Source organism: Aspergillus versicolor (assembly GCF_001890125.1).
Source record: "Aspergillus versicolor CBS 583.65 unplaced genomic scaffold ASPVEscaffold_5, whole genome shotgun sequence".
Lineage (NCBI taxonomy): Eukaryota > Fungi > Ascomycota > Eurotiomycetes > Eurotiales > Aspergillaceae > Aspergillus > Aspergillus versicolor.
In genome coordinates, this window is record NW_024467528.1 from 662,142 (window position 1) to 687,129 (window position 24,988).

The 24,988-nt window shown below is 50.9% G+C and overlaps 10 protein-coding genes across 10 annotated transcripts; 4 read left to right on the forward strand and 6 right to left on the reverse strand.

Annotated features, from left to right (window-relative positions):
- Positions 1 to 8: 8 nt before the first annotated feature.
- Positions 9 to 2,030, reverse strand: ASPVEDRAFT_133176 (glycerol kinase; the record flags this gene model as incomplete). The annotated part of the gene is made up of 4 exons (XM_040807002.1): positions 9 to 533; positions 628 to 794; positions 850 to 1,835; positions 1,897 to 2,030. The coding sequence occupies 4 exons, from the start codon at positions 2,028 to 2,030 to the stop codon at positions 9 to 11; spliced, it is 1,812 nt and encodes a 603-aa protein (XP_040668040.1).
- On the reverse strand, positions 1,804 to 3,126 carry ASPVEDRAFT_666073 (uncharacterized protein). Its single transcript, XM_040815897.1, has one exon. It carries the CDS (start codon positions 2,749 to 2,751, stop codon positions 2,083 to 2,085), a length of 669 nt encoding a protein of 222 aa, XP_040668041.1. The 5' UTR covers positions 2,752 to 3,126; the 3' UTR covers positions 1,804 to 2,082.
- Positions 3,127 to 4,432: 1,306 nt separating this feature from the next.
- ASPVEDRAFT_53001 (MIP/aquaporin family protein) lies at positions 4,433 to 5,584 on the forward strand (the record flags this gene model as incomplete). Its single annotated transcript, XM_040814730.1, has 3 exons — positions 4,433 to 4,746; positions 4,814 to 5,360; positions 5,420 to 5,584. The coding sequence occupies 3 exons, from the start codon at positions 4,433 to 4,435 to the stop codon at positions 5,582 to 5,584; spliced, it is 1,026 nt and encodes a 341-aa protein (XP_040668042.1).
- Positions 5,585 to 6,798: 1,214 nt separating this feature from the next.
- On the reverse strand, positions 6,799 to 8,329 carry ASPVEDRAFT_132927 (glycoside hydrolase family 16 protein; the record flags this gene model as incomplete). Its single annotated transcript, XM_040806975.1, has 3 exons — positions 6,799 to 7,574; positions 7,627 to 8,181; positions 8,230 to 8,329. 3 exons carry the CDS (start codon positions 8,327 to 8,329, stop codon positions 6,799 to 6,801), a joined length of 1,431 nt encoding a protein of 476 aa, XP_040668043.1.
- Positions 8,330 to 10,922: 2,593 nt separating this feature from the next.
- Positions 10,923 to 12,607, forward strand: ASPVEDRAFT_131406 (sugar porter family MFS transporter; the record flags this gene model as incomplete). Its single annotated transcript, XM_040806811.1, has 3 exons — positions 10,923 to 10,998; positions 11,067 to 12,162; positions 12,223 to 12,607. The coding sequence occupies 3 exons, from the start codon at positions 10,923 to 10,925 to the stop codon at positions 12,605 to 12,607; spliced, it is 1,557 nt and encodes a 518-aa protein (XP_040668044.1).
- A 602-nt stretch (positions 12,608 to 13,209) lies between these two features.
- ASPVEDRAFT_41774 (putative D-lactate dehydrogenase (cytochrome)) lies at positions 13,210 to 15,887 on the reverse strand. Its single transcript, XM_040812421.1, has 11 exons — positions 15,581 to 15,887; positions 15,338 to 15,530; positions 15,177 to 15,285; positions 15,026 to 15,122; positions 14,945 to 14,979; positions 14,788 to 14,889; positions 14,448 to 14,738; positions 14,170 to 14,399; positions 13,936 to 14,117; positions 13,774 to 13,877; positions 13,210 to 13,728 (listed from the first exon to the last, which is right to left on the reverse strand). Exons 1-11 carry the CDS (start codon positions 15,833 to 15,835, stop codon positions 13,692 to 13,694), a joined length of 1,635 nt encoding a protein of 544 aa, XP_040668045.1. The 5' UTR covers positions 15,836 to 15,887; the 3' UTR covers positions 13,210 to 13,691.
- Positions 15,888 to 16,076: 189 nt separating this feature from the next.
- Positions 16,077 to 17,743, forward strand: ASPVEDRAFT_53005 (putative MFS transporter; the record flags this gene model as incomplete). The annotated part of the gene is made up of 4 exons (XM_040814731.1): positions 16,077 to 16,430; positions 16,478 to 17,244; positions 17,296 to 17,493; positions 17,542 to 17,743. The coding sequence occupies 4 exons, from the start codon at positions 16,077 to 16,079 to the stop codon at positions 17,741 to 17,743; spliced, it is 1,521 nt and encodes a 506-aa protein (XP_040668046.1).
- A 376-nt stretch (positions 17,744 to 18,119) lies between these two features.
- Positions 18,120 to 20,497, reverse strand: ASPVEDRAFT_53011 (alpha-keto acid decarboxylase family protein; the record flags this gene model as incomplete). The annotated part of the gene is made up of 9 exons (XM_040814732.1): positions 18,120 to 18,367; positions 18,434 to 18,492; positions 18,562 to 18,997; positions 19,049 to 19,586; positions 19,633 to 19,713; positions 19,765 to 19,928; positions 19,986 to 20,060; positions 20,124 to 20,229; positions 20,282 to 20,497. The coding sequence occupies 9 exons, from the start codon at positions 20,495 to 20,497 to the stop codon at positions 18,120 to 18,122; spliced, it is 1,923 nt and encodes a 640-aa protein (XP_040668047.1).
- Positions 20,498 to 20,787: 290 nt separating this feature from the next.
- ASPVEDRAFT_83795 (MBL fold metallo-hydrolase) lies at positions 20,788 to 21,783 on the forward strand (the record flags this gene model as incomplete). Its single annotated transcript, XM_040817448.1, has 1 exon — positions 20,788 to 21,783. One exon carries the CDS (start codon positions 20,788 to 20,790, stop codon positions 21,781 to 21,783), a length of 996 nt encoding a protein of 331 aa, XP_040668048.1.
- Positions 21,784 to 21,871: 88 nt separating this feature from the next.
- ASPVEDRAFT_83796 (uncharacterized protein) lies at positions 21,872 to 24,187 on the reverse strand (the record flags this gene model as incomplete). The annotated part of the gene is made up of 4 exons (XM_040817449.1): positions 21,872 to 22,243; positions 22,297 to 22,568; positions 22,618 to 23,036; positions 23,082 to 24,187. The coding sequence occupies 4 exons, from the start codon at positions 24,185 to 24,187 to the stop codon at positions 21,872 to 21,874; spliced, it is 2,169 nt and encodes a 722-aa protein (XP_040668049.1).
- Between the last annotated feature and the right edge of the window lie 801 nt (positions 24,188 to 24,988).

Consider the following 24,988-nt stretch of genomic DNA (forward strand, 5'->3'; position numbering starts at 1 on the left):
AGCTATGCTCAAAGATAAGTAACTTTCACCTTCCCCAGCCGTTTCAGCCTCTGTAAAATCTCCAGCTTCCTCAACTCAAGGAACAAATCCTGGTCGTCGGCGTCTCCCAGGTCCCCCGAGATATTAATCCACGGTGCCGCCTTGGACAGCACCATGTCGCCATTCATCTTTGTCGATGGAATGATCTCCGTGGGGGACGCTGCATCAACAACGCCGCTACCGCCGTTGGTCAGACCCACTGTGTGCCCGTTGGTTTGTTTTGGGGTAGTATCTTGGTCGCCTGGACGTGGTTTATCGCCGACCCAACCTTGACACATCCCGACAGCCTTCTCCCAAAGGTCAAACTGCTCGCGACTCTTATCGATGCTCATCTGCGGACGGAAGACGGTGCCACCGGCGCGGTTGATATCGCGGAGTTCGGCAAAGCTGCGCCAGAGCCCTACAGCTAGGCCTGCGGCTATTGCAGCGCCAAGGGCGGTGGTTTCGCGCATTTTAGGCCGGTAGACAGGGATGGAGATGAGGTCGGCTTGGATCTGTAAGTTTATAGACAGGAGCGCGGTTAGCATTGGTTGGCGCATATGCATTGAAGGTGGGGCTGGGGTTGTGCTAGTTGGGTAGCTTCTGTACCTGCATGGAAAGATCAGAGTTGCTCATTCCGCCGTCAACGGCGAGCTCGGATAACGCGTGACCACTATCTTTCTCCATAGCGTCGAGAATTGCCTTGGTCTGGAAACAGGTGGCTTCGAGAGTTGCTCGGGCGATATGGCCCTTTTGGGTATATTGGGTGATTCCAACTGGTTTCAAACCAGGTTAGCGTATGGGGATGGGACTCAGTCAGTTCCGGCTTACAGATGGTTCCTTTGGCATCATCGATCCAATATGGAGCGTAGAGCCCGCTGAATGCGGTGACGAAAACGCAGCCGCCATTGTCTTCCACGGTTAGGGCTAGATCATTTACCTCTTTAGATTCCTTGAAGAACTCAAGGTTATTTTGGAGGAACTTCACTCCTGAGCCGCCAACTGCAATGCTCCCTTCAAGAGCGTAAACCGGTCGTCCGTCGAAATGGTATGCTATGGTTGCGAGTAGGCCATGTTTGGAGATCACCGGCTTGTCTCCAACATTGTACAATAGGAAGCAACCTGTGCCATATGTATTTTTGGCCAATCCCGGAGAGAAACCCTTTTGTCCTACAAGAGCTGAGGACTGGTCTCCTAAGCATCCCATGATGGGAACACCTGCCAGACTCCCCGAGGTAAGTGCCCCATAGGCTGTCGCATCTGACGAAGGAACAATTTTTGGTAGATGCACTCGTCCTTTAATCCCGAAGAAATCTAATAGGAAGTTGTCATACTTCAGAGTTTTGAGGTTCATGAACATTGTTCGCGATGCATTGGTAGAGTCAGAGACAAACACATTGGCTCTGCTTCCGCCGTTGAGTCTATAGACCAGCCAGGAATCAACGGTACCGAAGGCCAGTGTGCCCTTCTCATATGAATCTCTAACCTTGGGAACGTTTGAAAGCATCCAAAGAAGCTTGGAGGACGAGGAGTAGGTGGAAAGCGCCAGGCCACAGATTTCTTGCAGTCGCGATGCCCCGGTTTTCTGTTTCAGCTCGTCGACAACGGCTTGTGACCGGGTATCCGTCCAGACGATTGCATTGTAGAGTGGCTCGCCCGTTTCATAGTCCCAAACCACTGTGGTCTCTCGTTGATTGGTGATACCCACCGCTTTAATGCACTGCCGATCGTTTCCACTGCTCTCGAATTGTTTGACAGCTTCTTCGACACATGTTTCCACAGAAGAGACAAGCTCAAGCGGGTCATGTTCATGCCACCTGCCAACCCCGTTGGTACGCAATGTCGCAAGGAGATAGCTGGGAATGAACTGCTACTTACCCTGGGTTTGGGTATATTTGCGTAAACTCGACCTGATGTGATGCGACGGGTTCTCCCTCACGATTAAAGACCAGAAACCGGGTACTGGTAGTGCCCTGGTCAATAGAGCCCACAAATGCTTCTGTTAGATCCATGACCTGCTAGTCCCGGACTCGGAGTGGACAAATACGACAGTCTTGGGGGGAATCAGCTGATTAACCCCGGCGATTTCCACCAGCAAGCAAAGGGCTTGGAAGAGATGGGAAGGTGAATGCGTATGGGAATTTGCACGTCACTGGAGACAAGATTGACGAGAAAAAACCTCGAGTCCCCATTACGCCTTAAATATTTCTTCGAGAGAAACGGCGTTACGAGGACTGGTGTCACAATTTTTCCGTCCCAGTTGGCCATCGTCTGCGGGGGAATCCCTCCCGAGCCAGGAGGGGCAGCCAGACAGCTGCAAGCCGAGATATTAATCTCACCTGGACCGATGCTAGTGTCGCAAAAAGGGAAGGCGGCATTCCTCGAGGACACTGGCAGTCGCCCGTTTACCAGTGAGCCAAAAGGAGAGAGTGATGGAGGGAACGAGAAGTCTTGGCCCGGCCAGCATGGGCTTCGGCAGTCAGCGACCGAGCTTATCGATCCATATCCTTCTATCCCAGACCAAAACTCAGTATATGTTCGCTTTCCATGAACGGTGTATACGCACTGTGAGTCTGCCCCAACAGGCTGGTTCAGTGCGTGGGGAAAGCGTGTGTAGTGGAGTAATCGCCGATCAGCTATCGCAGAAGGCGGATGCTTGACCATCGAAGATTCGAAAGTACAATGCATTGTCATCAAACCCTGCGCTGGAAGCTCTGGGGTCACAATGCACATGGGAAGGATGATGTCGAAGCTGCAAGCACGAACCCCGCTCGATTATCGTGACCGTGTTCATGCTGGCCTGTTGACATGGAGAAGTGTGTGCCAGTCCCTCAGTGCTGCCCCCACAACTCCACATGACAGCCAGACGATGGACGAAGACGCATTATTATTGGACCATGCTACATAAAAATATATATCTTACTTTCAGGACTGGTAGTAAGAAGATTCCATCTTAAAGTAGAAATATAAGTTGGATTTGGCCCTCCTTAGATAGTTCTGAGCATAGTGGCCCTTTCTTATGGGATGGTGTGAGATTACTTCGGTATCCCGACGCGTCGACAATCTACGAGGTGCGTGGCTCGGGTGGGACTAAACGTTCCAGCTTGGAAGGCAAAAGACCTTGCAATATCTCCCGTGGAGATGTTTTTCTGTAAGGGGCCCTTACAAGGGGCTGTAACGCCATGGTTGGTGAAGGCAAAATTTCCGCTGAATGGAACAATGGCACAGTGAAGGAGGCGGGCTATGACCCGTCGTGTCGAGTGGATAGTTAAACTTACCGAGAGACAAATATCATGGAATTCTAGAAGCAGTACTGCTGAAGAGAGAGCCTACCCTCTACTTACCCCACTACTGCTCTCTAAGATATATCAATACTGTCCGAACATTTTTCAGTTCTTTAGACCAGCTTTTAACATAATACTAACACCCCTGTCTGGGAGACTAAACAGTCAATCACTTTGGATACAAGCTGTCTTTGAATACCTGCATTGCGCTATATTAGCATTGCGGGTTCACACCTGATATGCTCCCGGATGGAGGCATTTTTGGCCCTCACACTTGCGGGAGGAAGAGGCACACTCTAGAATGACCACGTCTGAAATACCACGCGCAGTTGGCTCCAATAAAAATAGTGAAGGCTGCGGGAGCAAGGAGTGGGAAGGAGTCATCTGCCTTGAATAACATCTATAATCCCTGCCGCTGACATGTCCGAAGGTAACCCAAGCACAGGTTGCACACGGTAGACCGACTTCAATTCGACGGCCAAGATGCAAGTGTCACAGGAGTTTCAGCTCGATCTCGGGGGTTGAGAGTTCTACAGTCTTCTCAGCGTCTTTCTGGAGAAATGTCAGTACCGTATTCTGATGTGGTAAGGACATGCAGGCGAGCTTTCAGAACAATGAGCTACATACCTTACCATTGGGAGTGGGTTCATTTAACAAGTGAATATAAAGTTGGAAATGGGAGGGGCAAAGTGAAGTGAACGGTGAATTTCTTTCACCAAGTTGTCCGTTTGCGCTGCCTCATTTTTCTCCTAAACTCTCTCATATTATCTCTTATAACTTCAACAATTCCTCTGACTATGTCACTCCATTTCTGTCTTGCACCATCGCTAATCTATTCAACTACTGTTATATTATACCATCTCTATTCTGTACTCCACTGCCTTGTCAAGTGGCAGAACATCGCCATCTAGCCAGAGTATCTGAGCAAGACTCCCTGCGTATCCATCCCTACACACCACGGCCCATAAGTTGGGCAGTAAGATACGTCAGGGAACGTGACACGATGCGAGCTTGTAGAATACGTTGCACAGCTCGCATCACTGTCTTCACTATTTGAGTTTATACCCAGACTCCGATCCTCCCGTCAGGAAGGACATACCATAATCCATACGATATTTCCCGACTCTGAAATGGCGACGCCTATGCCCGTTGTTGACAGCATCGAGATAGAAGCCACGGTTCCTCCGCTAACTAGCGACAAACGAGACGCTATACTGGCACTGAAACATGTTTCTGAGACAGAAACAGGAGAGCTAATAATACCCAAAGAAAATCCAGCATCGACACCCTTATGGTGGAGCAGGATAAGAGCGGATTGCCGCCTGGCCTTTTCAGAGTTCTTCGGCACACTGGTACTGGTTCTCTTTGGCAACGGAGTAGTTGCCCAGGTCGTCCTTAGCGAGAATAAGAAGGGGGATTATCAGTCTATTTCTTGGGGTTGGGGGTAAGTGTTGTCCGATACTTCATTTTGAATATAAGTGCAAGTCTAACGCATACCTTTCGTCCAACAGCCTCGGTGTCATGCTAGGCGTCTACGTCAGCGGCATATCCGGTTCTCATATCAACCCTGCAGTGACATTCGCGAACTGCGTCCTTCGAAATTTCCCCTGGCGGAAGTGGCCCCTATACGCCATCTCCCAACTCCTGGGAGGCATGTGCGCCGCAGCCATCGTATACGGTAATTACAAATCGGCCGTTGATACCTATGAGGGTGGACCGGGAATCAGAACTGTCCCTGGATACTCAGACACTGCTTCAGGAGGCATATTCTGCACTTACCCTGCTGAATTCATGACCCGGACAGGTCAATTCTTCTCAGAGTTCGTTGCCAGCTCCATTTTGATGTTTGTAATCTTTGCCCTGACCGACAATGGCAACATGGCGGCTGGCCCTTTCATGCCAATTGCGATGTTCTTCGCCATTTTCGGCATAGGTGCATGTTTTGGATGGGAGACAGGATATGCCATCAACCTTGCTCGAGATTTTGGACCCCGGCTGGTCTCATATATGATTGGGTATGGTCCGGAAGTATGGAGAGCAGGAAACTATTACTTTTGGGTGAGGCCCTTCCATCATTCGCTCCCCTAACATTTAAGTTTTAACGTATTTTCCCACAGGTACCAGTGGTGGCGCCCTTCTGTGGGTGCACATTCGGCGGCTGGCTGTACGATATGTTCCTCTACGTCGGAGCAGATAGCGTAATAAACACACCTTACCTAGGCCTACACCGATTTGTGAGGCCGTTGGCCCAAAAACACCAAGACGCCCAATGCCCCGTTTGAATCTTTAAAAAAAGCTCACGGTACAAAATATATTCTATATTCTACAGCGATGAAACGAGATCTATGATTACGGCTACGCGATGACGATATGCGATTCTAATATCACGAAGGAAACGATTACCCTATTATTATTATCCGAATTTGACATTTTCTATCAATTGGAAGCGAGGGAGACTGGAGTACAATGTTAGGTTACAGAAAACACTGTTTGTTATTTAAGAAATGTACAGTCTTGTGACAAAGATCGCCCACTATTATAATCGAATAGATCTACACAGCAAGTAGTGTTGAGGTCCTGCATGGATAATCCTAACTCGGTGTCCTCGATCTCGACCGCGACCGATCCCCTCTGTATGACGATTGGGCATCAAAACCGATCTTGGTCCAGTTAACTAGATTGGTATCTACCCTAGTGTGGTGACGTCTACCCCGGCTTCCGTATACTCCCCGATGCACTTATGCAGCATACGACAGCAACATCAACTCCACCCGGGTCCAGACCAATCTTCAAATACCAAATCAGTCAACTGTTATAGAAGTTAAAGTTTCTGTTTTAGGTAGCCAATTCACGCCAATCTGGCTATTTATGTACTCTAGGCCGGAGGATGCGAAAGTAAATTGTTGGTTCACTCGGTGAAGGACATATTGCTACTAATACATTGTGTTACAGCCACGAGGGACTCACACTACTGCCGATAATGACATTCAGAGAGCCGACAGCTATGTAATGATAATTAATTCGCTATCAATAGTCCTAGGCATACTGATAGAAGGATCGTTAGGATTCTCGTCAAGAGAGGGTTGAGTGCAGAATTAGATAGACAACATGAGCGAAACAAAGGCCTTCAGCGTCCGATTTCTCGACCTCACACAACGCCAATTAATGCAACTAAATAAGTAGGAGTCTATAGATAGTTTCGGAAGAAGATGGATATAGTACAGGGAGAAGTAGGTTCCGGTGGTAGTGATTGGGGAATGCACTGGTGCCATCTGGGTCTCGATCTGACCCATTTAAGATTCCCCAACAGATTGCGGGACTAGGCCATAGGAACGGAAAAGAAAAGGAAGGTCGATCTATATGATAAGCAAACGCCGTAAGAAAAGTCATACCCTCGTGAATGTTCGTCGCATATCTCATAAAGTAGTGGTGGTTCAACCGCAGGTGCGTGAGCTTTGAACGTTGATTTCGGTGGTACTTCGTAAACCGGCTGAGCTCAGACAGTGACCAGAAAACTACTGATAAGCACAGACAGAGCACCAAAAGCCAAGCGCGCATCACACAGGGAATTCGCAGCATTGGTGGTCGGTGCAATATAAGCGGTATCAATGTAGTCCTGGTCTCGACCGAGCAAAACCCGTTCGAATTTTGCAGTCGCTGTGTTAGACTTTTCTGCCGACTCCGTTTCGTAGAAGCCCGATTGATGAGCTGGTAGTGGGGACTCAGGGCCGGAAGGGGAGGACGAAACCAGCCAGGAGCGATGCGAGACAGATGTAGACGGGGGTGTATACTGTGTTGTAAAAAGACATCGCTTTAGCAAGAAGTTCGACGAGGGTATAAAACGGGATTGCAGGCAATGCTCACTCATAGAGGATCGACTGGGCGGCTGCACATGTCCGGAGCCAGCAAATTGCCAACCACCTGGCAAATCTGTGGATGAGGAATCGCTCGAGCCACCATCACTGCTTGGGTTTGGAACCCAGGGGAATACATTTGGCGGGGTATAACTAGTGGTCTGACGGTGTGTTCCTTCAAATGGAATCGGACCGCTGTCAGCTGTTGCGGTAATGGAAGGCCCCGGGCCAACATCCGTCATAGTTTGGGCAGCACTGTTTCCATTGACCTCGCCACCATCTGCTTCGATTGACTGCCATGACCCGCTGTTATCACCGTATTTATAAGAGTTGCCGGTTGAATAATCGGTCACTTTGAGAGACTTCAGGTACATTGTAAAGGGACCAGCAGTATAATCGGTCTTGCCACCCGCCCATTCTGAAACTTAATTAGCAAGGTACGCTCAATATCAACTAGAGGAAAGACTTACGGATTGTCCCCTCGGGATTGTTGGGGTCACCACCAGCCCAGACACCAATCCTGACCATCATGGGCGTCTGAGGGTATTGATTGGACTCTGCAGAGTCGGGGGTGAGTACACGAACGGTTTTGCCATCAATCTGCCACACGATGTGGGACTTAGTCCAGTCGATGGTATAAGTGTGGAAGCTATCGTGGTTTCCTGTGTTGTCATGGGTAGCTGCGCGGTTGTACGTGTCGGTGTTGCCCTTTCCGAAGTAATTGGTTTGGACATGTTCATTGTTGCCTCCCAGCCACTCCCAGTCAATCTCATCCAAGTCGTCTGACTGCAATACTGCGCTGCTAACGATGCCCACTCCTGGTGCAGCCTTGATCACGAATTCAACATGTCCGAACATGATGTACCAGTTGGACTGGAGCAATGGGGCATCTCCTTGTTTGGACACAGTAAAGGCTGCCCCGTCGTCACCGTATGTCGGGGCCATAATTTCGGTGAACTCATCGGAAGATCCCTGGGTGAAGTCGAAGTTTGCTGAGGTTCCGAGTGCTGGATTTGGAGAGCAGGCTTCAAGAGATTAGTGCTACTCGCTGATGGTGGGGACGGGAGCCATACATTGTTCCAGCGGATTGCAGTCCGTGTACGTTTGAGCTGAAACCAAGGTTAAGCATGAGAGGAGACTAATGGCCACCGGGCCGTTGATACGAAACTTCATGACGAAGGAAGGCTGAAATGTAGGGAAACACAAAAGCAGTCAAAAAGTAATGTATGCACGAATGGTCATTCAAGAATAAGAAGTGAAAGTTGCGGCGACTAGGAAGAGTACCAAGATAGAAGAGCACGTCGATATTTGATTTCCTGAGGAGCTGGGGGGTTGTTGAGCGTTCAGCGTCCAAGATGCAGCAACGTCGGCAGCCGGTCACAGAGGAGGAAGGCGCGAGTCGAGCGACCGAAAACGGGTTTGCAGCGGAAATCATGATCCCGGGCGAGAAAAGACTGAGCAAGCTATTTAAAGCGAGCAAAACGAGACGGCTGATGTCAAAGCCAGAGATGAGCAGATTCGCCCAGCCACCAGATTCAAGAGTCTGGATCAGGCCGCAGTGAAGTTCATTGTTGACTTTCCCTGATCGGGCGGATCTTGGGCGTCTCCACAAAAGTCACGAGCGGTGGCTGGTGGTGGAATTACCACCTACTATTGGCCAGAAGAGCTGTTGGACCCACCGTGATCGGTCCCTCTCTTGGATCTGACGTGGTTGTTTCATCCGCGTGGTGATCCAGAATTCCATGCTGCCATGTGTGATGCAAGGAAACAATGCCGACCAGAATGACGATAGTCTCTCAGGGATGATGCACAAACCTTATTAAGATCAAGGTCTTCTCTCCTGCCACTTTATTTTCATTCTAATATGGCCAACGCAGACGGATGCAAAGGGTCCAAGCTGCTCTTTAGAAGCGGTCAACACAGCCAATGCTCAGCAGCGTAAGCCACCTACAGCAACCTGCACTGGGCATTATGACACATGACACCCAAGGCGCTGCCTCCGGTGCAGATGTTTTTCTTTTTCCACGTGACAGTCATCAGTGCCGAGACAGGCAGCCTCGAGAGGCTACCTAAGTATGCTTTGGTCCGTACTCTGTCGCACGTCGTTTGTTTGTATGATCAAGAGAGAGCCTACAAATATGACAAGCGGACAACAGGGAGCAGGTGGGATGTAGGATCTGCCTGATATTTGCCATGGAATGATTTCCACTAATATACAAAACATTAGGCACAGAAAATACAGTAAATATGGACCAAGCGCGATGTTGACCATGCTTCGTGGTTAGAGGAAAGCTGGACGGCCTCAATTCAGCACCATCGAGCGGTGGTACTTATTACCCTGTAGAGGGCAAGGTCGGACACATACAGAGGATCTGGCCAGATGATCTCGGAGAAATGTACTTTTGCCAGAACGCCACCCTCCAGTGTTATCTACCTATGCTCCAGACAGCCTGGTTCTGTCAATATGAGTTCATGCAAGCAAAGGTCCACGGTTTATGGCCTTTGTAAGGTGACTGGACCAACTAACTACCATACTGCTTATTGGACTTGCATTTCACAGCCATCCCGTCTCAAAATGGTAGAGGTACTGTCGACTGCGACATTGAAATCGCTAAGTTAAGAGCTCGGGCTATGGTCCTAAGGAGGTGTCTCAGTGTACCAGGCGCCCGAGCCTGGCTGCTGCTCTGCAATAGCAATGAGGATCAACCCGGCTATCCGCCAAATGAAGGTTGCCGCTACCCACGAGAGCCATACTGACATTACTTGCTCAAACTAACCGGGTAGGACATTGCCTTCAATTACTACAACCATGATCAAGGGTGGAACTGCGGCTATCGAGCCCTTGGCAAGGACGCTTGCCGTATATCCGATTGCAAGCGTTCACGGTTTCTGGTGGAAGGGGAGCTGAGTCGGCATTACAGTGGCCATAGCCGCTGAACTGACTTGAGTATTTCTGGTCATCAATAAATACACCGCACAGCTGTTCCAACGGAGTACTCCATTCTATAGACATTGACGAGGGTAGTCGAGTTGAAGTACTGCAATAAAAAAAAGGCCGGCTGCTTTCCGCTTTCCGCCTCCCCGGAAAGAATCCGCGGGGAATTGTGGCAACCCTCAACTCTGGAATGTGGACAGAAGTCACAGATGCCAGCATCGGCAATTGAATTTCCTTTCTGCTTAAACCTTAAAAAGCTCTTTGGAACATCTGGGGATGATCTAAGCGGACGTTATCCCACATGGCCATCCGACAGGCGTTTATCCAGCGCACCAGCCTGGACAGCCGACAGAACCACGCCAGTCACAAGAACAGGCGATGCCGGGGTACTTTACCGGGGAGAAGAAGCTTGCAGCCGGCCTCTGAGTCGCCGAGTGCAAAGTCCCCGCCGACAAAGTGAGTGTTCGGCCCACTTGGCTCGGTAAAACGGGCATTCGAGTGGTCGGCCCATTCCCCATGGGCGTCACATTGGCCCCTGGAACCGGCCCACCTCCACGATCCTGTTAACAATTGACGGGTCTCTCCGGACCGCATTGGTGCTGCCAATTGGTGGATGCGGTTTATCCGAGCGCAAGATCGGCATATTGAGTCCCTATCTGTGGAGGATCAATTGCCGACCGGGTGGATGGATGGGGTGTAACCTGCCTGGCCCTGGGTATAAAGCCTAAGACGCAGCGGTTGCTGTTGGGGTTGCGGTGCCTTCTTTTCTGTTTGGACTTTTACCCATCGTTACATCCTGCGCATTGCTCTGGACGGGGCAGTCTATTCATCATGGGGTCGTCATTTTTTAAGAACTCGCGCGTGTATATGCTCAGTGCTGTAGCATACATGGGCTCCTTTCTCTTTGGTAAGACAGAAACCTGCAAACTTGCATAGTTAAACATCAGATGTGCAAATGTACTAACTGGTGACAAGGTTATGATACCGGAGTAATGGGCAGCGTGTTAGCCCTAGACAGCTTCAAGAAGGACTTCAACATCCCCACAGGCAGCACCGGGTTTGCCAGCAGTGAGAACGCAACCATCTCATCAAACGTTGTCGCCCTTTTGACAGCCGGGTGCTTCTTCGGCGCCATCGCGGCCGCCTTCGCCAACGACCGATACGGCCGACGCAATTCGCTCCTCGTTCTCTCCGTTATCTTCATGGTCGGAGCCGCCGTGCAAACAGGCGGCAAGGGAACAATCGCCTACATCTACGGCGGCCGAGTCATTGCCGGGTTCGGCATTGGAGGCATGTCCGCCATCACCCCTGTCTACGTCTCAGAGAACTGTCCCCCCAAAGTGCGCGGGCGCATTGCCGGGCTGTTCCAAGAGTTCCTGGTCATTGGTGTCACAGTCTCGTACTGGCTCTGCTACGGAGTGGACCGCAACATCCCCTCGTCTACGAAGCAATGGCGTATTCCTGTGGGATTCCAGCTCGTCCCTAGCGGGATTATGTTTGCCGGCCTCTGGTTCCTGAAGGAGTCACCCCGTTGGCTCATGAAGCAGGGACGTTACGACGAGGCCACCGCCTCTCTAGCATTCACTAGGAATGCTCAGCCAGATAGTGAAGAGGTCCAGCAGGAACTATCCGAGATCCGTGCCTCCATCGAAGAAGAGCTCCTGTCCACCGAGGGCCTCACCTGGCGCGAGTGTCTCCTCCCAGGGAACAGACTCCGTTTCATCAACGCCTTTATCATGATGTTCTGGCAGCAGTTCAGCGGAACCAATTCGATCGGATACTACGCCCCGCAGCTCTTCCAAACAATTGGTGTAGCTTCTACAGACACCAGTCTCTTTACAACCGGTATCTACGGTGTCGTGAAAGTAGTCGCCACGGGAATTTTCCTCCTGATTGGTATCGACAAAATCGGCCGCAAGTGGTCCCTTGTGACTGGTGGCATCTGGATGGCCGCAATGATGTTTGTTCTGGGCGGTGTTCTAGTCTCTTATCCCCCCGACCCTGACGCTGGGGGTGGGGTCTCCTCAGCATCAACCGCCATGATCGTCATGGTCTACCTCTACGTTATCGGGTACGCATCTAAAACGGAAGAAGGAACTCAAAATCGAAAGAAAGCTAACTTGTACAACAGATACTCCGCCTCCTGGGGCCCGATTCCCTGGGTGTATATCTCGGAAATTTTCCCGACACGCCTGCGCTCCTACGGCGTCGGGATGGGATCAGCCACCCAATGGCTCTTCAACTTTGTCGTGACGAAATTCACGCCTGAGGCAATCAATAACATCGGGTGGCGTACGTTCATCATGTTCGGTGTGTTCTGTTTCGCCATGGGCATCTGGGTGCTCGTCTGCGTCAAGGAGACCAAGGGCCGGTCGTTGGAAGATATGGACGCACTATTCGGCGGAAATATCCATGAGCAGGCCGTTGCGCGGAAGGATGTTGAGAGGACCGCTGACGGTGCAGAGTTCCCTGAGGGAGAGAAGGAAACCTCCAAGCATGAGGAGCAGGTGCGTTGAGTTGGTCGGGATATGTGGGGGACTCGGGATACCAAAAGTGGTATACAAGCTACTAAGTATTGAATAGCTTTATGACTAGCTATATTAGGAAGGCGTAATCCTATTTTAGATTAGTGTGAAATATGGATCTCTTGGCATTTCGAATACTTTTGTCAAACCACTGTATGATACAGCCAATCAGTGCGATCACCGAGAACCTGTTAAGAATTAAGATACTGCGGTAAAATTAAGGCTCCACCAAGCTCCTTAGCAAAAGTTACTATCACCGGAATTGAAATATCCCACCAATGAAACTGCGGCCGGCTATATTAATTGCAGCCCTGTATCGTCCACCGCTGTGCACCATTCAATTTCCAGCACATCAGTCTATATGAGGTATTTCCGGGGTGTAAATTAAGACGGTCAATTAAGCTGAGCGGGTTAATTTCTATTTACTATTTAGCGGCCTGGTTTCGGAGCTTTGAGGGAGAAATATATCCAGGCCGAGGTTAATGCCGATGATGTGAATACCCAAAGACACGGCGAATGAGCCAAGTAAACAGTCCAGCAGCCGAGTTCATCCATTACGTAGTAGTTGTGGTTACATGGTTACTAGCCCTAGTCTCGTGAATTTTGCTTTCTATAGTCATAGCTAAGTATACTTTACATTAGGAGAGTCTTCCATCCTAAGGCAGTCTCCTGTACCCGATGCCGCTCATCAAGCCCTCACCTCCAGCTCCCCGCCAAACACGCACTCCCTGGTCCCATCGCCCGGTGTCAGGGTGGAGGGCAGGTAAGAGGAGTCTGACTTTACTAAACTAGGATTTCATATCTGAGTCTCCCAGCGAGGAAAGAGCGATTGCCTATTTATGAAGGCACACCCCCCGTTCCTGCATTGGGAAAGATGCACCTTCCTTGCAAGATAGTTAATCAATATGGAAGGTGCGATCTATAATAGGGTGTATAAGACCTAGTTTCGAACCCCTTCATAAATCTGTTCTAATAGTTAAAGACTTCTAATTAGTTAGATCAATACTCCTTTACCTAGACATCGCCTAGTATCTGACCGCCGGCATCTTCCGGTGTCTCCCTATATGACACCAGCTTACCGGTCAAAGATCTTGCCCGGGTTTAACAGAAAACTGCCCAACGTTAGCGCTGAACAATGGGAAGGGTTAGATACTTACTGCGGGTCTAAGCTCTGTTTCAGCGTACGCATTACGGAAATAGTCTCTGGCCCCAGCTCCTCCAGCAGACACTCTTTCTTTCCAAGCCCAATGCCATGTTCACCCTGAGCCAGGATTAGCAAAAAAAGAATCGAAAATGGAGTTCTGATGTAGACAACTCACTGAAACTGTTCCCTCCATATCAACCGCACGATGAACCATCTTCTGAACACACTCCCGGACTGCCTGTGTCTGGGCTGGATCGCTGGGGTCGTACATGACGGTCTGGTGGAAGTTGCCATCTCCGACATGGCCCAGCACGCTAGAGAATAGACCCAAGGCCCCTGACTCTTGCTTTGAGAGATCTAGCTAGTGAATTAGTAGGATCTACTCGACAGGGAGGTGAAGTGCACTCACCGATTATCTCGGGCATCCGCGACAGCGGGACAGCTACATCGGTAGACCACATCTTTGTGCCCTCTGGACGCTGGGAGCTCATGGCCCAGACGGCCTCTTTGCGCGCGGACCAGAGATTGTGCATTTCTTGCTCTGACTTTGCAAATTCAAAGGCACTTCCGCCTCCCTCGGATGATATTTTCTCAACCCTTGTAATGTCTGCTGCGACTGATTGTGCAGGGCCGGAAAATCTAGGACAGTTAACAGGAAACTATATAAGATAGAAGTTGATGGCATACTTGAAGAGTATCGTGGGCTTCTCTTCCCACATTCTTCCTCCCGCGCCTCCGTTCTTATTCAGGACTGCCATCTGCACCTCGTCCATGAGTTCAACTGCGGCCATGGGAATGCCCTGGCGCATTATCTTCGAGACGCATGTTACTGCGCTCCGGACAGATGGGAACGTGGCAACCGCGACGCTCAGGGTTTCTGGGACAGGTGCAAGCTTCAGCGTCACCTCTGTAATCATCCCAAGCGTTCCTTCTGAGCCTGCGAACAGGCCAGTGAGGTTGTACCCAGCCGAGGTTTTTCTAGATCCTGTTAGTATAAACGATGTACGTGGGACTCAACACCACCTACCGCGGTCGCTGCCGGGTTTTGATAATGGACCCATCAGCCAGAACAACCGTGAGGTTTATGATCCAGTCCTTCATTGTGCCGTACCTGACTGCGTTTGTTCCACTAGAAGGTAAGCAAAGTAAGCAGACGTCGCTAACAGCACTGACGGAACACATGCCTACAGTTTGTGGAAACCATTCCTCCAATGAGCGCCTGGGGATAGTATAAGTATTGCCCATCATATGGATAGAGAACCTACAGTCGGGCTGGGATCCAGAGGGAGAAAAAGGCCACTGTCCTTGATGGTATCATTGAGTTCCACCCAGTTGACGCCGGGCTGGACGACCACATCCATACTATGTATGCCATGTTAGCGAGCGATCTAAGAATTGCCACGTTGGTTGGCCTACTCTTCCTCATGAAAGGCGATAATTTGGTTCATCTGGGAGAAGTCTACACTAATCCCCGAGTATGGCGCTGTGAAGTTTCCCTCCACGCTCGATCCTCCAGCAAAGGGTACTAGAGGGTAGTCAGCCTCTATCCTTGATAGATAAGTAGATAGATAGAGTACCCATGGGAATCTTGTATTCAGAGCATATTCGGGCTATGGTTGAGACTTCTGCCGTAGTCTTCGGAGTGACAACAGCCACCGGCCGTGCCGTGCAATGCGAGGTCGAGATCTCTGAGTATCCGTGGAAGTCCAGGTCGTCTTCGTCCGTCGTCACTGAGTCTGGACCAAGAATATTTGCAATTGCTTGAACACCCTGAAAGTAACTGTTAGCAGCACCGAGGTGGATAATTGGGCTATAAATACCTTCAACATTGTTTCCCGATCGGCATACTTGTTCTCGATGTCTGTCGCAGCTGCAGTCGGCTGTATAAGATGCCATGAGCTAAATGCCAATCCAGTCAGACCACTCGCAAGCGCAGCAGACGACCAGGCACTGAGCAGAGTAGTCCGCCGTGGCCCTGCACGCCCGTGAACACATCTGGCCGGCCAGGGACTTTTCAGGGATGCATCTTTCCGAGCCAGACGCGTCAGCTGGCGAAGTCCAAATGAGCGGTACATTCTGATCTGATTTGTCTCAGCCTAAAAGCTCAAGCGTTGTGTTGCACGGTCATTTATGTCGCGTGTCGGAATTTGTCCGCCTGATCGGATCTTCCCAAAGTGGACATGCGACATATCCGACACCCCTTGATTCCCCGCAATCTTCAGCCATCAGGGGCCCAATTTATTTATATGTTTATATATATATATATATGTGTGTGTGGGTGGAACGGCTAGTACGGTTGAGTCGATCAGATCCACCATGTCGTACGACAAGAAACCCGTTGAGCACGCTGAATTCGCTTCCCAGGACAACAAAGATGGCGACGTCGAGCTATCATCTGAGAGACCAGTTCTGGATGAGGAAACAAATAAAAAGCTGCTGCGGAAGATTGACCTCCGATTGATGCCGGTTGTAAGGCTGCCTTCGTCGAGAAAAGATAAGGACTCACTGTTCCAGATGTGCTTCACCTACGGCCTTCAGTACTACGACAAGGCGCTCCTCAGCCAGGCGGCCGTCTTCGGACTGAGAGATGATCTTGGGCTTCAAGATGGTCTGCGATACTCGTGGGTGTCGCTGATATTCTACTTTGGCTATATGGCCGGCTGCTATCCAGTATACCCTTCACTGATTCTCGTCTCGCCACAGCGCTGACTTGGCAGATATCCTGGCTATCCCAGACATACTCTGTCCGCGTCGTCTGCCCCATCATCTGCTTTCTATGGGCCGTGATAGTTCTTTGCACACCGGCCTGCACCAACTATGCCGGCATCCTCGTCAACCGCTTCCTGCTGGGCTTGATTGAAAGCGGCGTCTCTCCTGGCTTCATGCTCTGCACGGGCATGTGGTATACCCACTCTGAACAGGTCCTCCGTTCGTCTCTATGGTATTCCTTCAGCGGTGGCTCGAACATCATCTCACCCCTTATTAACTACGGCCTCGGTCACATCACCAGCGGGGCTATGCAGCCCTGGCAATACATGTATCTGATTGCGGGCCTCGCAACCCTCCTCTGGGCCATCGCGCTCTGGTTCATATTCCCCGACAGCCCGCAGGTCGCCAAAGGATTCACTGCCGAGGAACGGACCCTGCTGCTTGAGCGTGTGCGCAGCAACAACGCTGGCTCAGAAAATCGGCACTTTAAATGGTCCCAGATGCGCGAGGCGCTGCTCTCCTACCACTTCTGGTGCATCTTTCTCCTCTCCACGCTCTCCAGTATCGGCAGCGGAGCAGTCACTACATTCGGCTCGATTATCTTTAATGGCATGGGCTTCTCGACGTTCCAGTCCCTCCTGCTGAACATGCCCATCGGTGCCCTGGCGTTTATCTGCGTCCTAGGGTCCGGATATATCGGCCGCAATGTGCAGAATTCGCGGCTCCATGTCGTCAGCGGAGCCTGTGTTCCTGTTATAGTTGGGAGCTGCTTGATGTACGCCCATGCAATACTTATACACCGTACCTAAGTTGCTAACCACTGCAGATGGCAACTGCCCGATTCCCAACGCGCCGCACGGATCATTGGCTTCTATCTCATCAATTTCTTCTCCTCGGCCTGGGTGCAGTGCATTGCCATGGGGACCTCCAATGTCGCCGGACACACAAAGAAAGCTACAATGGCCGCGGGGACATTCGTCGGGTACTCGCTCGGCAACATTATCGGGCCCTTGACCTTTGATGCGTGCGTACCTACCACTCTAACTGGACAGTCTTCTAACTTCGACAACAGGAATGACGCCCCCCGCTACGACCCTGGCTTCCAGGCGACTGTTATATGCTTTGGGATTTGCTTTGTTCTGGCGCAGGTGTTTCGGGCGCTGATGCTGGTGCAGAACAAGCGGAGGGATCGCGAGTATGGTGCCCCGACGAGCGAGCATGGGTTGGAGGACTTGACGGATGGCGTGAACAAATCTTTTCGCTATCCTTTGTAAGTGTCAGTTTAAGCCGTTTGCAATGCACTGCTGTAATGTCTGGCATTTGCCTGGGCAGCGGATAAGTATCCAGCAAATGTTATGGATTTACTCAATACAATCAAGCTTGTATATTCTGTATGAACTATAACTTTCTCTCTAGCGCTCGCTTGAGAAATTCTTCGTTTGAGAAAGAAATTCTGGTTACTTAAAGAGTATTCTCAAATCTTATATATCCTCAAACTGCCTACAAGAAGTACATATTGTATAACCACTGGCATGCAGCATATGTACCATAAGTAACCGCCACAATGCTTGATTATCATTCAGTCTACAAGGAAATATTCATATACAAAACCAGACGACAGCGACCAAGACCCCAAGTTAGAGAATGCACTCACTTCCCATTAACTTTGTTCCGCTCATTAATCAAATCGATTTGTGCCTGAAGCCGCCAAGGCACATCCATCTTGTCCATCATAACCTCCAACAACTGAATCGAGCTCGGCTCCACGTATTCCGGTGTTGAAATGATCTTCTCGAATTCTGCCTTTGTATACACGCGGCGGCTGTTTCGTCCGCCATCCTCTGCACCGAAAGCACTGAGGAGCAGCTGGTGGTTCCAAGAAGCGATGTCGTTGTAGCCTGGAAGTTTTCTGGAGTTAGTTCTGACTGTCCCCTGATGGTAGGGCTGCTGAGGCGTAGGTATACCTTTTGTAGGACCATGAATAGCCCTCTCAATCGTGTAGCCGCTATTGTTAATAACCAGTCTATGTACGAAAGTCAGTCAGTATTTTTTACCCCACGAGGAAAGAACATGGAATATTTTGGTCCCATACATAAGCACATTCTTCAACCCCAACTTAACCATCGTCCCAATTTCCTGCACCGTGAGCTGCAGACTCCCATCCCCAACAACAAGTATTATTCTCCCAGGTCTTCCAGATTCCGATTCCGATTCCGCCTGTGCAACTGCAGCTCCAAGGGCGGCGGGGACAGAGTACCCGATACTGCCAAAGTATATCTGTGTGATGTACTGCACGCCCGGGGCAAAGTGTGCGTCGGAGAAGCCGAACTGGGCGGTCCCTGATTCGCCAATTACAATATCTCCCGGTTTGGTCATTGCGCCTATCCGCGTCCATATCCAGGACTGGGTTATGTGCGTTGCGGCGTCGGCTAGAACGGGTGGCGGTGGTTTCGGAGTGTTGTTGTTGTTATTGCTGTTGTTCAGGGAGACAGGCTTGATGGCAAGGGCTTCTGAGAGGCGAGTAAGGACTGCAAGTGTTAGAAACTGTCACTAGACATGTATCTGCAGAGGAACCCTACATTCAACAATATGAACATTACTGTACCGAGCATGGCCAACCTGGACATAGTCCGCTGCGATCAAGATATACTGTTCCCTGTCTGTGAGATTTCTAGAGTGCCCGCCAGTATTTGAGTCTGAGTGGCACGGTCCAACGTCGATAACCAAATCACTCTGGTTCTCGATGATATCCAAGACACCTGGGAGTGAGACCCGGCCGTTATATACACCGTGGAAGTAGGCCTTGTCCTCGTCAATGATGGACTTGCCCATTGGCGTTGTGAATGTCGGGATTGCAAGCTGATCTATAAGCTGGTTGGCTATTGCTGCTGCACCAAATCTGGCGACGAGCGCGTCAACAATAATGGATGGTGCCAGGGAGGAGTGTAGCTTCTTTACAACCATATCCACGGCGGATCTGCAGGCCTCTCCGTCTGTGGTAGGCATTACGCCTGGAAGTCTCTCGAGCGCGGCGGAGGAGACTGGCTTGTGGACAAAATCCATGGGTACAAAGATATATACCGGCAGGCTCTGGATGTAGCACTCTTTGATCACTCTCTGACACAAATCAGCTCTGGTTTAAATGCAAGTCGAGTAGACATACGTCTATCTCAGAAGGGGCGGTCATGGCGTTGTCAAGCCAGCAATGTGCAGCTCTAACAGATTCTGATATCTTTGCGTATACCTGAGTAGATCAGCAAGAGAACTGAGGTTTCAACAAGACGAGATTCAGTACCCTGTGATCTGGGTTCGGCCCTAGAGAGTGATGGATCATAGCCCGCGTCTCCTGCGCCTTCATCCCCGTTGTCCCAACAATATGGATCAGCTTCACATTCTCAGTGTACGCGCCAGCTACACCGTTGATAGCGCTTAGCTCGCCGACTCCCATCGTCGTTACAACTAGGGTAAAAGGGTTAGCCGAGCTGATGTACTAGCAGTAGCAGAAGATTCACACACAGACGCCAGGACACCCCTTAACCCGACAATATCCGTCCGAAGCATATGCTGCATTTAGCTCGTTGGAATTTCCCACTGTTGTATCCCTTGGTCAGTGGCTGCTCCGTAGCTATGCTTCGTAAAGTGAAATGTACTCGCCCCATGTCAGTCCGTCAACCTCGTCGATGTAATCAAGTAGTTCGAGGTTCATGTCACCAGGAACGCCCATCACACTACGGACGCCCAGCTGCCGGATCCTGCCATCCTGTTAGAGCCCTAGAGTCCGGTATAGAAGCTGCGCGATGCAAAGATAGTACCTCTGCCATAGATAGCGGGCGATTGGCACCTCGGTGCTTCCTGCGATGGAGCCCATTCTGTCTCAACGTAGTGAAACGATCAATAGTGTTTTTTCCTAGGTCGTTCAGTTTCTGATTTTTGAAGCCAGAACGTAGCGGCGCGGGACATGCTTCATATATCATCGGGTGCCCCTCCGCGGAATGGAGCCGCTTGCTGACAGCAAACGAGAATGCCATCCTGCCCTGTAAGCTCGGAAAGAACCGAGCTGGAAAGATGCTGAAATAGCCGCTCTGGCCTTTGTATCCTATGACATACTAACTGGCAGTAAGCCAATTACCCGCCCTACTGTGCGGGGGATTGTCGGGGGTTTTCCTTTCGAGAATATCCGACATGGCGGATTTGTCGGTTAGGGTTTCTGCCTCTACCCTGACGTGCCATGGCCAAGGTACTAAGGATGAGACATAAAAGAAGTCAACTATTACCCCAGAGCTGGGGATGCAGATGGTCGCCTACAATATACCGTACAATGAGACCTGTTCAATTCATCCGCTTCCTCGCCCTCCTGCCTGCCGCATGCAGTGCAATGGCACCCTTGAACGAATTCTTCAACGTCACGACATTCCCCAACGAACAAAGCGCCAACGTAACTCGGTACCTAAGAGACGCCGCAGCGCTAGCCACAGATAGCAGCATCCACCAGTACTTCCAAGACCAATGCATCGTGCAGCAGGTATACCCGGTCCTCTTCCAGTTCGACCCCGGCTTCGTAACGCCGTTCTCGCCCTTTGATAATCTCTACTTTGTCGGACACAGCGGCGTGTCTGCGTGGGCGTACAAGACCACCGACGGTATTGTTGTGATCGATGCCCTCGACAACCAGGCTGAGGTTGAGGCTATTCTGATACCAGGACTGGAGAGTTTTGGACTGGCTGCAACGGATATTAAGCACCTAATTATCACGCACGAGCATCTGGATCATTACGGCGGGGCCAAGTATATTCAAGATACATTCGGCGCTGCTGTGTACGCGTCCGAGAAGGCGTGGCAGGCGATGGAACAGATGGGCCCGGATGCTGACCCCCCAGTTCCCAGCAGGGACAGAGTGCTAGGAGATGGTACCGGCCTGGCGGTTGGAAATGTGACGTTCCATGCTGTCCTCACGCCTGGGCACACAGCCGGGACATTGTCACTTATTTTCCCTGTTGTTGACCGTGGAAGGCCGCATGTAGCTGGTCTGTCTGGCGGCACTGGGACTCCAAAGGATGCAGCCATGCGGGAGCAGAAGATTGGTTCGCAGTATCGGTTCGCGCGGATATGTAAAGAATCAGGTGTTGATACGTTGATTTCTAACCACCAGGTTGCGGATCATGCGTTGTGGCATGCTGATATGCTGGCACATCGGGAGCCTGGGGCTCCGAATCCGTTTGTGGTAGGCGTAGACAACTTTGAGAAGTATATGAAGATCAACGCTATTTGCAGTAGGGTGGTTGCGGCGCGTGAAGGGCAGAACTTGCAGACCTGATTCTCGCATTTCCGTATATAGAACTCCCTGTATCTGCGGAGCAGAAATGTTGTCTTACGTGGTTCATATTACAATCCAGATTTGTATGTCATTCAAATACTGGCATAAACAGGTCAGACACGTTATTCAAGCCGATCATGTCGGGTAAGGAGTCCCAGAAGTGCGGATCATAAATAGAATCGCCTGTCGCAGTATCCAGGAATTGGCTGTCGTAGGGATTTGCCAGATAGTCTGCATTCGCAATACCAGACGTCCGATGTGCTTCGTCCTGCGTGACGTCATGTGTCGCATTGGAGGACGAGCGCGTTGCTGCACTCACAAGGATATCGAGTAATGTGGCATAACGCTGTGCCATGTGGATGTCATCAGGAGCATTTTGCTTGATCGCGTCAACGGCGCTGAGGATTCGAAAGATGTGCGGGTCGCTGCCATCTAACCGCTTCTCTATTTTGAGGGTCACCTGGGAGCTTTTAGTATAGCTTTCAAGTCGTGCTGGTATAATGAGCGGCGAACCTTCAAAAGATACAACGCAGCGCAGACGATGTAGAGCCACGTCTTGACTGGGGCGTACTTGAAAAAACTGGATGGTGCAACATTGTGGATTACAGAGTCGAGTAGGTCAATAGACGCTTCGGTGGCATCGTCTGCAAAACGTGATAATGAATGCATGGCGGGCGAGTCATGACTTACTGTGGCGCTCTCAAACATGTGTGCAGCTGGGCTTAACCCGCATATGCGTACATAATAGTATTCAATATCAAGGCAGGCGTCACGTAGGGAGATATCTGCATCCAGGATTTAATATGGGACTTTCTACTCAGGAACCAATCGCACCTCTGCTATTGAGCTGCCGTTGTCTCTTCCAGCGGTCAAGGCTCCGTCTGAAACTGTCCCACGCAGCGAGTGGAATAGAAGGACCGGCAGCATGTTGGCTCTTCCTCCAACTACGAAGGAGGTCTCGGGCCTTGCCCATCTGAGTGGCCAGATCTGATGTGCTCTCCCAGAACCCATCGGCTGCTAAGGCGGAGGGAAGACAATCAGCGATCTCGACGGAGCGCAGACCACGTAGCTGCGACTCTAGACGTAGCCGCAAGGATAGGCTTTCATCCGTGATCCGAAGAAATGTGCGCAAGATATGGGGCCAGTCAAGGTGGACAGAGTCTGGGGTCCGACGTTCTGCAGGGACGCGGCCAGATGGATCCTCGAAGCAACCCATCTCCTCTGCTAAGGAGATGCTGGTTGACAGCAATATCCTGGCGACATCAGCTACGCATCCTGATAAAGAACAGAACCCTCACCAAGACATCCTGTTACTCCTATGAGCTGTCGCAACTAGATTGAGCCGCTTGGGGGTGCTGTGTCCTTCAGGTGGCCGGTGAATGGCGGTAGTGTCTTCTAGACCCGATGGCTCGAACAGTTCCGGCTCGCCATAGTCCCCGACGAAGTCTTCTTGTGAGTTTATGGCCCTAGGATGCCACTCTATAGACAGCAGCAAGGCCGCAATCGCCCCGTAACTGCGCATTCCAGCCGATCCCCACATAGCAGACTGGAAGAGCCGTTGCACCCATAACCATGTGCGCCAGTGGACTCTCTCAGACCGAGCAACACCATTCAGCCCCGACAGAGAGTGGTATCTGGACGCCAGTGCCACCAGGCTAATGGCGAGGACGGGTTCGTGCCGCACCAGCAGGCCGTACCGCTCGGGCGTTGCGTACCACTGCGGAATGACTGGAAATGCCTGCCAAAGGTGGGTGAAGTAAAATCCCAGGTACTCGTGCACTTCGCAAGGTCGGGCGATGCCTTTCCGGATGAGAAAAAAGCCGTCGAGATCTGTTTTTGACGGTGGTATGGCGATCCTAGGTCCCCGCTGCGTCAAGCTTTGCCTGTCATTGAGCTGTAGTCTCTCGCCCATACGCTCTCTTGATCCAGCTACGGCGATAAGGTCCAATGCATCTCGCGCGTCGAGGAGATCAGTCGACAGGATTTTCTCTTTCGTGTTGTGGGCGCGTTGGAGCAGCTCACGACCCTCCGGCTCCTCGTTCTGGGCGTCAGGGGAACCGTCTGTGTCAATAGCCAGAGTCCCCTGATCGGAAGTCGAATGGACCTGGGCCTCCAAGTTCGGCGTGCTCTTTGCGTCCTGCCTGCTTGATGTCCATCTCAGCTTCCTCCTCTTCCGTTGCTGCGTAGTTCGACAGACCCTGCCCCCGTCTACGCATCTCCGGCACCCTTCTGGTGATATCTGCTCGCATCTCTTCTTCGTGTCGCGGCAGTTGTCGCAGGACTGAGAGCCGCGCTTTGCCCGATGTGTAGTTGGGGAGCTGGGCTCGTTCACGGGGAGAAAGGTAACTGATTGTAAGTCGCCTGGGGTGTGCAAGACTGGGTTTGGCGCTGCTTGCTGGTTCATTTCAGGTTGTTCTTGAATGGAGATGCGGATTGCAGCTCGGTCGGCTGCTCAGACTGCTCAGTTTACATACGTGGCCGAGCGCGGGCAAATTCCGCCCGCTGTCTTGTGTTGGAGCAACAGATTCCTTTCCTTCTGTTATGTCGGTCAGGCATACTTTGTACACCATTTTCTGAGAATCTCTCAGCTTTTCTACTAGCAAGCTTCTTAAAGAAGCAACGTCTGGATGCTTGCAGTTTTGGACAGTATTACTGTTTACCCACCTTCTTAGCAATCATGATCAGATCATCTCTGCAGCTCCAGACGCTCAATCCAATCTTCTAACTTTTCAAACCGGGTTTGCGACTATTGCAGGGCCAAGATGCTCATGCAGACTTCTCTGAATAGTTAGGTTAGTTCTCCACTCCGTACAGATGATGCTAATTGAGATAGCGAATGTTTTATCTCAGTCGATCAACGGACCCCTACAGGCCCACAGCGCAGACGGCGATATTCGCGGGGCCTGCTGCATCCTGGAATGCTTTATATTGCTGAGCAGCAGTCACCAGGATTTATCCAAATACCGTGCCCTACCTCCAACTCGGTCTGCAATATTAATATCTTGTCGAATGATCACGCCTTGATGCTCTCTAGCATCCCACCAGCGCCCGCCTGGACTAGTGCCTGGTCTAGATTTAGCTCCTGTCAACGCTTGATCAGTCTTGAATCCACGGCGATGCGGATATCGAGAAGCAGGTGGGCCATCGGCATATACCGCTCAGGGCTGTGAGCCAAAATGAACACGCGGAATCGCCCCAAGAACGT